Source organism: Oncorhynchus tshawytscha, linkage group LG08, assembly GCF_018296145.1.
Source record: "Oncorhynchus tshawytscha isolate Ot180627B linkage group LG08, Otsh_v2.0, whole genome shotgun sequence".
In the NCBI taxonomy this organism is placed as follows: domain Eukaryota; kingdom Metazoa; phylum Chordata; class Actinopteri; order Salmoniformes; family Salmonidae; genus Oncorhynchus; species Oncorhynchus tshawytscha.
In genome coordinates, this window is record NC_056436.1 from 14126494 (window position 1) to 14139130 (window position 12637).

Genomic DNA, 12637 nt, shown 5'->3' on the forward strand with positions numbered 1-12637 from the left:
CCAAGAAGAATGGGTCCTGGAAGGTAATTGACCCTGAACCCCTCTAAATGCAAGGTCCCGTTGATATCATTTGTGAGAAACCCGCCCCTTCCAAGTCCCTTACAATCGACGGGAAAGACCTGCAAGTCTGTCAATCAGTCAAAATTCTTGGAGTCATTGTGCAAAAGGATCTGCAGTGTGACGACCAAGTAACGTCCGTGGTTAGAAAGCGAAATAAGAAGTCGTTCTTCCTACGCAGACTAAAAAGGCTAAATGTGCCACAGGCACTGTATCTACACAGGCTACGTTCGTCTCCTGCCTGGAATACACAACACCAACTTGGCGATGCTCCTTAATTAACTCAAGCCCTCTCCATCCAACTGGGGCACATCCAGAAGCCTGCTTGAGGAATCATCCTCAGCACATCCTGGATACAAGGATGCTCTGACTTCATTACCACTACCCCCACTTCATTACCACTACCCCCACTTCATGACCACTACCCCCACTTCATTACCACTACCCCCACTTCATGACCACTACCCCCACTTCATGACCACTACCCCCACTTCATGACCACTACCCCACTTCATGACCACTACCCCCACTTCATTACCACTACCCCCACTTCATTACCACTACCCCCACTTCATGACCACTACCCCCACTTCATGACCACTACCCCACTTCATGACCACTACCCCCACTTCATTACCACTACCCCCACTTCATACCACTACCCCCACTACCCCCACTTCATTACCACTACCCCCACTTCATGACCACTACCCCCACTTCATGACCACTACCCCCACTTCATTACCACTACCCCCACTTTCATGACCACTACCCCCACTTCATGACCACTACCCCCACTTCATGACCACTACCCCCACTTCATGACCACTACCCCCACTTCATGACCACTACCCCCACTTCATGACCACTACCCCCACTTCATGACCACTACCCCCACTTCATTACCACTACCCCCACTTCATGACCACTACCCCCACTTCATGACCACTACCCCCACTTCATTACCACTACCCCCACTTCAATACCACTACCCCCACTTCATGACCACTACCCCCACTTCATTACCACTACCCCCACTTCATGACCACTACCCCCACTTCATGAGAGAAACTGTGCCTGGATGTTTTATTTTTTTAACCAGGCAAGTCAGTTAAGATCAAATTCTTATTTTACAATGACGGCCTACCCCGGCTAAACCCTAACCCGGACGACGCTGGGCCAATTGTTCGCCAGCCACCCTATGGGTCTCTCAATCACGGGCGGTTGTGATTCAGCCCAGGATCTAACCAGGGTCGGTAGTGACACCTCTAGCACTGAGATGCAGTGCTTTAGGCCGCTGCTCCACTCGGGAGCCCTTGGCTGTCTCCCTATTCAAGTCTCCATTCAGGGACTGGTTACCTGCCTGTCAAGGACAGATGTCATGCAGATCCACCCGCAGTGCCCACCTTCTCTCTATGCCACAGGCCAGGACTGAGAGATGACCCGTATCCTACCTAACTAATCAACAAAACTATTTGAGTCTCCCAAATGTACATATTGTCATGAATTGTACTTGTGATTTCAATGTAAATAGTTTATTGTGTGTGTAGTGTAATATCATGTATTTCAGTGACCTTGTCTGACATGTGGATATCAAAACGTGAACCTTTTACTACATGGTGACGTAGATAGACTGTTACTGCCATTAGGATTTGCCTGTTAACATGTGGACATGTCTTAGCTGAGATTCTGTATGGTTGTTTCTGTTATGGCATGTGGTTAATGGCAGTTAGATAAGACATGAGACTACTGGTACTAGCCGAGCTGGTCTCCATTTTCACTGACTGACTGACTGACCGTCTGACTGACTGACCGTCTGACTGACTGACCGTCTGACTGACTGACTGACCGTCTGTCTGACTGACCGTCTGACTGACTGACTGACCGTCTGACTGACTGACTGACTGACCGTCTGACTGACTGGCCGTCTGACTGACTGACTGGCCGCCTGACTGACTGACTGACCGTCTGACTGACTGACTGACTGACAGTCTGACTGACTGACTGACAGTCTGACTGACTGACTGACTGGCTGACTGACTGACCATCTGACTGACTGACTGACTGGCCGTCTGACTGACTGACTGGCCGTCTGACTGACTGACTGACCGTCTGACTGACTGACTGACAGTCTGACTGACTGACTGACAGTCTGACTGACTGACTGGCTGACTGACTGACTGACCATCTGACTGACTGACTGACCGTCTGACTGACTGACTGGCCGTCTGACTGACTGGCCGTCTGACTGACTGGCCGTCTGACTGACTGGCCGTCTGACTGACTGACCATCTGACTGACTGACTGACAGTCTGACTGACCGTCTGACTGACTGACAGTCTGACTGACTGACTGACAGTCTGACTGACTGACTGGCTGACTGACTGACTGACCATCTGACTGACTGACTGACCGTCTGACTGACTGACTGGCCGTCTGACTGACTGACTGGCCGTCTGACTGACTGACTGGCCGTCTGACTGACTGACTGGCCGTCTGACTGACTGACTGACCGTCTGACTGACCGTCTGACTGACTGACTGACCGTCTGATGACCGTCTGACTGACTGACTACACATCTCTGGTCAATGTTGACCCTCTTAGCTGGCGGGAGAAACTTTGACTGTTGATTTTACCTTGTTGATTATTAACACAGTTCACACAAAGGGGCCTCATTGTCATTGAAACTGACCTCCTTACCTTTTGGTTATCATGTGAAGCTTATTGAAGTGGTTTTACATGGACTTTAATAAAATATTTGAGTGCTATATCCAACCATAACACCTTCCCTGGATTGGTGTAGATGTAACCGGTGTGAAATGGCTAGCTAGTTAGCGGGGTGCGCGCTAATAGCGTTTCAATCGATGACATCACTTGCTCTGAGACCTTGAAGTAGTTGTTCCCCTTGCTCTGTAAGGGCCTCAGCTTTTGTGGAGCGATGAGTAACGATGCTTCGTGGGAGGCAGTTGTTGATGTGTGCAGAGGCTCCCTGGTTTGAGCCCAGGTAGGGGCGAAGAGAGGGACGGAAGCAAAACTGAGGAACAATGTTTGATCCTGTGTGATACTGGCTCTGGATCAGGTTCCTGCTGCTGGTGGTGTGTTTACCTGGGCCTAGCCCGGGACCTCCTGGGCTGCTGGGTGCCATGCATATCCGTAGGCCTGGGTTGGTACTCCTCCAACCCCCTGATCTCGCCCTAGCCGAGGAGAGGAAGGAAAATAATGCGCCCAGACTGGCTATGTGTCTACATGTATGGGACTTTCTCCGGATCTCTGCACAATCCGATCCTTCTCCTCAGGGAGGTTTATTTTTCTGCCCAACAACCAGCTTTCAAATCCCCCACCGTTGCGGCCCTGCCACCCGGCCTCCCGTCCTGCCACCCGGCCTCCCGTCCTGCCACCCGGCCTCCCGTCCTGCCACCCGGCCTCCCGTCCTGCCACCCGGCCTCCCGTCCTGCCACCCGGCCTCCCGTCCTGCCACCCGGCCTCCCGTCCCTTTAGCCACCCGGCCTCCTGGCTTTGCTCCCCCAAACGTCTCTGCAGGAAGCCAACCCAGTACACTGGCTGGGTGGCAACGTTGTGCCTGGCTCCTGGATGTACTGTAGTCCGACAAAACACTCCTGACACATCACACCGAGGACTCTCCTCTCGCCCATGCCCCTGTATCACCCGAGGACGCCTCTCGCCCCCTCCTCCTTGCTTTAGCAGGGTGTTTACTCAATGTATCACACCGAGGACGTATTAACTGATGCCCCTGGCTTTGCAATGTATCACCTTACCCAAACGTCTCTGCAGGAAGCAACAACCCAGTACACTGGCTGGGTGGCACAGCGTTGTGCCTGGCTGGATCTAATCTGGATGTACTGTAGTCCGACAAAACACTCCATGACACAATGTATCACACCGAGGACTCTAACTGCTCTCGCCCATGCCCTCGTCAATGTATCACACCGAGGACGCTTACTGCTCTCGCCCATGCCCTAGTCAATGTATCACACCGAGGACGCTAACTGTTCTCGCCCATGCCCTCATCAATGTATCACACCGAGGACGCTAACTGCTCTCGCCCATGCCCTCATCAATGTATCACACTGAGGACGCTAACTGCTCTCGCCCATGCCCTCATCAATGTATCACACCGAGGACGCAATGTATCACACGAGGCTCTCGCCCATGCCCCTAGTCAATGTATCACACCGAGGACGCTCACACCGAGGACGCTCTCGCCCATGCCCTAGTCAATGTATCACACCGAGGACGCTAACTGCTCGCCCATGCCCTCATCAATGTATCACACCGAGGATAACCCTCGCCCATGTCAATGTATCACACCGAGGACGCTAACTGCTCTCGCCCATGCCCTAGTCAATGTATCACACCGAGGACGCTAACTGCTCTCGCCCATGCCCTAGTCAATGTATCACACCGAGGACGCTAACTGCTCTCGCCCATGCCCTAGTCAATGTATCACACCGAGGACGCTAACTGCTCTCGCCCATGCCCTAGTCAATGTATCACACCGAGGACGCTAACTGCTCTCGCCCATGCCCTAGTCAATGTATCACACCGAGGACGCTAACTGCTCTCGCCCATGCCCTAGTCAATGTATCACACCGAGGACGCTAACTGCTCTCGCCCATGCCCTAGTCAATGTATCACACCGAGGACGCTAACTGCTCTCGCCCATGCCCTAGTCAATGTATCACACCGAGGACGCTAACTGCTCTCGCCCATGCCCTCGTCTTCTAACTGTAGCCCTTAAACGTTGAACTTAATAAACACTGCCTGTCGTTGTGTTGTTGTGACCCAACACTTTCCCATCTTTACTATATAGTAGTTGGGTTTGTGTGCTCTCCTGTAGGTGTTCCAGGACCTGGGAGTGATGGTGCTGGCTGGTGCGTCAGAGGGCTACAACGTCTGTCTGTTTGCCTACGGGCAGACTGGCACTGGCAAGACCTACACCATGATGGGCACACTGGTGAGGAGGGGATTATAACTATCATATGGTAACACTTGACTTAATGCAGGCATAATGCATTACGATGCAGTTATAACGTGTTGTAAGGAAAGTGATACCTATCATATCATCTGGAACTGTCGGCATTCTCCGCTCTGCTATATGTGTTGAAAGAAGACACAGTGTCAATGGAGTTAATGACTGTTCTCTTTCCCTCCCCCCCTCACTTCCTCCTCCTCCTCCTCCTCTCAGGACTCCATGGGCCTGACCCCCAGGATTTGTCAGGTAAGGTAATGGTCCTATAAATCAGTCTACAGGGTCCTGGTGAGGTAGTGTCCTGGTTAATGACCAGTTCTACCTGTCTGGTCTCTACAGGGCCTGTTCAAATCTGATGACACATTCCCTGAAGGACACAACTCAAGCAGGGTTGAGATCAGGTAAGAGGGGTCTGTGTGTTTGAGGTACGAGGGAACATTGTGTTTGAGTGGTGGTCTGACTCTGACTATCAGTGAGTGTATTATTTACTATTCTTCACCTGCAGTTTCCTGGAGATCTACAATGAGCGTGTTCGTGACCTGCTGCGAGGCAGAGAGCAGAAGAAGAAACCCTCCCTACGGGTTAGGGAGCATCCTGAGAAAGGACCCTATGTACAAGGTGAAGGGCAGAACAAGTGTCTACTAACAAGTGTGTACTACACTTGCTAGCTGACAGCTGACAGATTTGAACTCACTCTCTGCCAATATTTTCCTCCTGTGTTTGTCTTCAGTTGTACAATTTGATCACCTATACATTTCTTGCTAATTTAATCGTGTTAATCTCACTCATAACAACCAGAAAGTTGTTCTTCTGCATGACTTGTCTCTCTCTTCCCCTTCTCCCTCTATTCCTTCAAGCCCAACATCCACTCATTGTCCGTGTCAGGAGATATCCCAGAGTATCACAGGAAGTGATGTCACTTCCCGGTGGCATTAAGAGGCACATTGCTCTACTCTACACACTGAACATATTGTAATGTTTGGTTCTCCAGAGTCCCTTTGTCTCTCTCTCGTTCCCAAACCCTAACCACCGTTAAGTCTCTTGGTCTAAGAAGCATTCTAAAACATTTTCATCATCACTGACTTCTAAATTTACTGCAGAAAAAGAATGTCATAATTTGGAAATTAGAAGTTGAGGGTTACTGTGGCTGTGACACAAAACGTATGCAGCTCTGTGCTGGGAGTTTTTTCTACTGACAAACCGGAATCCTGAGGCAACAGAACTTAGTTGCTCATCACTTCCTAATCCCACACCAATGCCATCTCAACCAGGGTTGTTTAGTTAAAGAATTGTCGGTCTGTCCTCTCCTCAGACCTGTCCCAGCATGTGGTGTCTGACTACAAGCAGGCGGTGGACCTATTGGAGGAGGGCATTGCCAACCGCATCACCGCGGCAACACACATCCACGACGCTAGCAGCAGATCCCATGCCATCTTCACCATCCAGTACACCCAGGTGAGGTCACAACCCGGTGTCAATCCAGTCCCAGCACTTAGATTCACTCACCCAGGTCATGACCCTGTTAATCCACCAATCACAGTAGTTCTTACTGCAATTAAAGCATTGAAAAAGTATGTTTTTTTTGTCCCATATAGGCTATTCTGGAGGACAACCTTCCCTCAGAGATTGTAAGCAAGATCAACCTGGTAGACCTGGCTGGCAGGTGAGTTTGTTAAAGAGGTCGCCATGCTTATTCAGAATCAGAATCATTTTTATTCGCCAAGTACATACTCAGAATATTACTTGGTGATTTGGTGCTGCTAGTGATAGACAACATTTAGAGACGGATATCAGCCTTATCATTCCAGAAGGTCTTTGTATACATGACCAAGCTGCCCCCTAGTGCATCTCTTCTGCCACGACTGTGTGTTCACTGAGCCGGCACTTTCATTTTATCACAACACAGCTTTTCAGTAGATACCATTTCCATCACAGGAGGTTGGTGGCACCTTAATTGGGGAGGACGGGCTTGTGGTAATGAGTGGAGTGGAATTAGTGGAATGGTATCAAATACATCAGACTCATGGTTTCCATGGTTTCCTTGTGTTTGATGCCATTCCATTTGCTCCATTCCAGCCATATTATGAGTCATCCTACCCTCAGCAGCCTCCACTGATTTCCAGTGTTGCGTTTCTCTGTAGACGATGTAATCTCCAGTGTGTGTTGTGTTTTATTGCTATGAAAGTGAGAGAGCAGACCCCCACTACTGCAGAGACAGACTCACTGAGGGATCCAACATCAACAAGTCCCTGGTGACACTGGGTATCGTCATCTCTGCTCTGGGTAAATAAAGGGGACTTTTAATTTGAAGTACTGACTTTTATTCTCAAATCCCTTTAAATCCCATCTCTGTTGTTCCATCTCTTTGTCAAAATTTAGCTTATCGTACAAAACAACATACTGAACATAAATGAACATATTTTATTCATACCGGGTGACATGAACATCTTTAATTCATACCGGGTGACATGAACATCTTTAATTCATACAGGGTGATATGAACATATTTCATTCATACCGGGTGACATGAACATCTTTAATTCATACAGGGTGATATGAACATATTTCATTCATACAGGGTGACTTGAACATATTTCATTCATACAGGGTGACATGAACATCTTTAATTCATACAGGGTGATATGAACATATTTCATTCATACCGGGTGATTATGAACATCTTTATTTCAGACAGGGTGATATGAACATCTTTATTTCAGACAGGGTGATATGAACATCTTTATTTCAGACAGGGTGAACATATTGATATGATATGAACATATTTCATTCATACAAGGGTGATATTTGTAGATCATGTTCTCTAGAAGTATGCCTCACGTAACTGACCCAGTGCCCTACAGTCTACACTGTGAGATGAGCCAAGCGAGACTACCCTACATTTAACGCAATCCGTTACACTGTCCCTGTATCTCTCCCTAACTCTGTCTCCATATTGTCCCTCTCTCTTGTCCTTCCCTCTCTCTACCTGTCCCTTTCTCTTTCCCTGTCTTTGTCTCTGTTCCTGTCTCTATAACCCAACCCTCCCCTTGTCTCTGTTCCTGTCTCTATAACCCAACCCTCCTCTTGTCTCTGTTCCTGTCTCTATAACCCAACCCTCCCCTTGTCTCTGTCCATCCCTCTCTAGCCCAGAACTCTCAGATGTCCAGTAGTTGTCAGAGCATCAACAGTGTGGCCAGTGAGGGTGAGGGCAGCAGTGTGGCCAGTCACACCAGCTGTCTGTCTGGTGGTGGTGGTGGAGGAGGGAGAAGACACTGCTTCATCCCCTACAGGGACTCAGTCCTCACCTGGCTTCTCAAAGACAGCCTGGGAGGAAACGCTAAGACCATCATGATCGCCAGTGAGTTGTAGTCTCTTCCTACAATCGCTTTGTGGAACACTGCCACTGAGTCTGGCAAGCGAGACTATCCAGTCACAAACATTGGCTAAACACATTTGAGTAAACTAGTGGGACTAGAGGGAAGTACTTGATCAAATCAAAGTTTATTTGTCACGTGCGCCGAATACAAGTTACACCTTACAGTGAAATGCTTATTTGATGTAATAGTGCCAATGTTTGTTGGACTTTGGAATTATAAGATGGACATTGTCTTTTTTTCCAGACCAATAGTAGTTGTTGATATAGTCACCGAGGTTGTCATGGCTGTAGTGTTATTGTTACAGTATTGAGTCACAGAGGATGTCATGGCTGTAGTGTTATTGTTACAGTATTGAGTCACAGAGGTTGTCATGGCTGTAGTGTTATTGTTACAGTATTGAGTCACAGAGGTTGTCATGGCTGTAGTGTTATTGTTACAGTATTGAGTCACAGAGGTTGTCATGGCTGTAGTGTTATTGTTAGAGTGGTAAATGTGATTCCCTGTCTGTTGCAGCTGTGTCCCCATCCAGTAGCAGCTACAATGAGACTCTCAGCACCCTGCGCTATGCTGCTCACGCTAGGAACATCGTCAACAAGCCCAGGGTCAATGAGGTAAGGCTTCTGGAGATGTTGTTCTGTATTTGTGGGGCCATTGCCTTGTCATGTCATCCACTGCCTTTTATTACTGTGAGGTCTGAATTTGTTCAGTCGGGGACACCGTAGAGAAATGTTTTCAGATGAAATGGGATGTCTTTCTACAGGATGCGAGTGTGAGGCTGATCCGAGAGCTACGTGAGGAGATAGACAGGCTGAAGAGTACGCTGCTCAGCTTCCAGATGGTACTTATCGTCCTGGATTATTATTAGGAATGGAATCATCTGAGATCACCTGGTTTTGATGTCAGATTATTAGTGCTCACTGCCTTCATGTTATTTGTCTTTGCTAAATTGACCAAAATGTGTTATTTCTCCTTTAATTCCATCGTAGCAACAGAATCCTGGCCCTTCTCTGAGTGATCAGGGAGACGGGAGTCTGTCTGACATCGTGTTGCAGAACGAACTAAAGGTAGAGTAACGATATATTAGATATCTACTTGACGCTGCTCCAGAATTGTATTCTCCACTTTTACTTCTTTTATCCTTTCCTGACATCACTACTCTCTACTATACCTGAACCTACTGTCTCCAGCTGAAAGGACTTTACATGTATTTTCTATTCATTCAAACCAATCAATCAATCAATCAATCAATCCTCTTCCATCCTCCAGGTGGATGAGCTGACGAAGGACTGGTCAGAGAGCTGGCGGGACAAGAAGGAGCTGTTGGAACAGTACAGTGTGGATATCAACAGAGACCGAGGTGGGTTCCTCATCCACTCCCTGTTACCACATCTCATTACCCTGGACCGGGACGTACTCAGCACCGGGGTCACCTTCTATCACCTCAGGGTATATACAATACACACTTTAGGATACTAACACATACTTCCTCATCCACTTCCTGTTACCTTCTATCACCTCAGGGTATGAGCACACACACATGAATACACAGACCACAATCATACACTCACACACACACACACACACACACACACACACACACACACACACACACACACACACACACACACACACACACACAGAACCATTGACATTCTTCTATACTACCTCTGTACATTCTGTTCTTGACTTTCTCTGACTAAAATGTCTCTCTTTTGGTCTATTACATTCTGTTCTTCCATCTCTCTGTTCTGCTCGCTGTACCAGATGCATCTCACTTCATCCCTTCTCATGTTTCTCCCTCGTTCCTCGTGTTTTCACTTCTCTAATGGCTGAATGTGATTGGATAAGAGGCATTCCGTTGTGAGGCGCTCAGGGGATGTAGCTATGACTGTCCTGATTCTCACAGCGGCTAGAATGTCTTTAGGCCTGGCGATTATACCACTGTATTTAAAGAGCGGAAACCACCTGGGAATCCATAGTGTTCCTGTAGTTACATAATATAGCCTTTTTTCCCACAAGATAGCATTTGATAAACAAATACTTGTTTTACTGACAGGTGTAGGTGTAAGTGTAGGGGTCAGAGTTGAAAGAAATATTCATCAAATATTCAGTCATTTAGCAGACACTCTTATTCATAGCAACTTACAGGAGCAGTTATGTGCTTTTCTCAAGAAACACCGATAGATTTTTCACGTAGTCGGCTTTGGGATTTGAACCAGCAATCTTCCAGTTGCTGGCCCAACGCTCTTAACCACTAGGCTACCTGACACCGGAGTTCTGTGGAAGTCATATTTGGACATAGTAGAACACTGTGTGTTAGTCATTTTATCTCAACCCAACTGTGCGTTTGTTGATCTTTTCCCCTCAACAAACCACTGTTTCAATTCTCTGTCATCCTAAACTCTTGGCTGCCCTCTGTCTGTTGTAGGAGGGGGTAACAAGGATTGGACCTCAGGACAAACTGGTTGAATCACAAATAGGTAGGCAGAAGTCATATAGATATTGCGCATGCAATACATGTATTTTAGGGAGAATTGCAACTTCAAATGTGTGTTTTATTTTTGAGTCCTTGTGGTATGTCTCTCCTCTCCAGTCCTCCAGGGCGGCACCACCTGTGAGATAGAGAACCAGTCTGGGGTTGTGACCCTGAGGCCGCTGCCAGGGACTGTCTGCATGATCAAAGACAGGGAGGTGACGGAGCCCTGCAGACTGGCACAAGGTAGGCCCTCACCTGGTTCTCACACACGTTTTAATCCCTGGTTAAAGAGTGTCTTTCTCGTTACACTTCAGTTGACAGGGACAATTCAGTTGATGGCTTACAGTACACAAAGGAGCATTTAGAGTAGCGCTTTGGGCCTCAACATCCACGGCAATTTTTCAGTTTGTATCTCTCTCTCTCTATCTTCAGGGACCTTGATCACACTTGGAGGTGTCCACAAGTTCCGTTTCAACCACCCAGCAGAGGCTGAGGTCATGAGAGAACAGAGACGGGTGGGTGCTACTGACCGGTAATGTTGTGATCGTGAAGAAGCTCCTGATTTTGGGGGGATTGATTGATAACTCATATTATCCGCTTGACAGGCCAGTGAAGGTGCACTGAACTGCAGCTACAATGATTTTCAAGCCTTGACCTCTGATTCCAGGTAAACACACACACTGAATGTAAACTCACCACCAACTACTGACAATCACAGGTCAGGAGCATCTTTGAATTCTGCTCACTACACATGTGCTAAAAGGATTCTGCTGAGTAAAGCCCCATTGGCCAAACCCTCCCCTAAACCGGACGACGCTGAGACAATTGTTTCTGCTGAGCTCCCATAGTAGACCCATTGCATACATATCTGATATCTAGTCTTTGTAGTACAACCTACTGATGGTGGAGGTGCAAGGGATAAAATGGTGAATGCTTCATGCATGTTGTTTATTTATATGAGAGAGAGAGAGAAAGAGAAAGGAAGAGAGAGAGAGAGAGAGAGAGAGAGAGAGAGAGAGAGCTTACTTCAGTGTCTACTACCTCTTAGTTATAGAAAGATATGTTTAAATGTAAAAATGTTTTGCAGCAGAGGTCAGAATGATCGTATGCAGCAGACTCTGGCAGCGTTTGGAAAGCTTCAAATGAAGAATATTATACAAAAAAAGGGCACCCGTTGCTCACAGGAGTTCTTCATTAAAGCCTCTAGGGATCTGTGTTTGCAAGACATAGATATAAAATGGCCCTCTGTGTAACAGCAACTTTTCTCTATCACCTTCTCTCTTAAATGGCTGTACGACTTCTAAACCAAGAAACCTCAGTTGACACACATCATGTCTGACCGCATTGAAGTGTCTGGCTTCTCATCACCTGTTCTGATGTTGCTCTTGTGTTCTGTAATAATATTACCTTCAATTGTCTCTGACACTTTCCAACATAATAGCCACATAGACACTTCAGTAAATAGACCACAAATGTTAATTTTAAAGGAAATTCTACCCCATTTCTTTCCTTTCCCTTGATTATTGCATCACAGTTCACACAATTATGACATGGAACATTTCTTGAGGGGGGGGTAGATAGACAATTCTGATGGGGGTACATATTATTCTGAGCTTACCAGGCAGTCCCTTAGGTTTCTGGCACATTTAAAAGTGAATTGAGGGATATTCTGAAAAGCCCCGCCCACAGAGGGCTCCATACAGAGAACATGCCAATGCTTTTTAAATGGAGGATTTA

General features: G+C 47.4%; 2 protein-coding genes and 1 long non-coding RNA gene across 3 annotated transcripts in view; all 3 read left to right on the forward strand.

Moving 5' to 3' along the window:
* LOC112257172 (stAR-related lipid transfer protein 9-like) overlaps positions 1 to 7338 on the forward strand; it is a 26595-nt gene extending 19257 nt beyond the window's left edge. Inside the window, exons 4-10 of the mRNA XM_042326248.1 lie at positions 4916 to 5032; positions 5264 to 5296; positions 5387 to 5448; positions 5553 to 5665; positions 6360 to 6502; positions 6643 to 6710; positions 7233 to 7338. Of these exons, the coding sequence (XP_042182182.1) occupies positions 4916 to 5032; positions 5264 to 5296; positions 5387 to 5448; positions 5553 to 5665; positions 6360 to 6502; positions 6643 to 6710; positions 7233 to 7338 (642 nt within the window). The remainder of the gene's footprint in view (positions 1 to 4915; positions 5033 to 5263; positions 5297 to 5386; positions 5449 to 5552; positions 5666 to 6359; positions 6503 to 6642; positions 6711 to 7232) is intronic.
* Positions 7339 to 8192: 854 nt separating this feature from the next.
* On the forward strand, positions 8193 to 9911 carry LOC112255781 (stAR-related lipid transfer protein 9-like). The gene is made up of 5 exons (XM_024428622.2): positions 8193 to 8405; positions 8938 to 9035; positions 9185 to 9262; positions 9411 to 9488; positions 9691 to 9911. Exons 1-5 carry the CDS (start codon positions 8207 to 8209, stop codon positions 9898 to 9900), a joined length of 663 nt encoding a protein of 220 aa, XP_024284390.2. The 5' UTR covers positions 8193 to 8206; the 3' UTR covers positions 9901 to 9911.
* Positions 9912 to 10559: 648 nt separating this feature from the next.
* LOC112257173 lies at positions 10560 to 11597 on the forward strand. The gene is made up of 4 exons (XR_002954529.2): positions 10560 to 10904; positions 11018 to 11143; positions 11333 to 11415; positions 11506 to 11597. It is a non-coding gene; the product is annotated as an uncharacterized LOC112257173 (long non-coding RNA).
* Positions 11598 to 12637: the final 1040 nt, after the last annotated feature.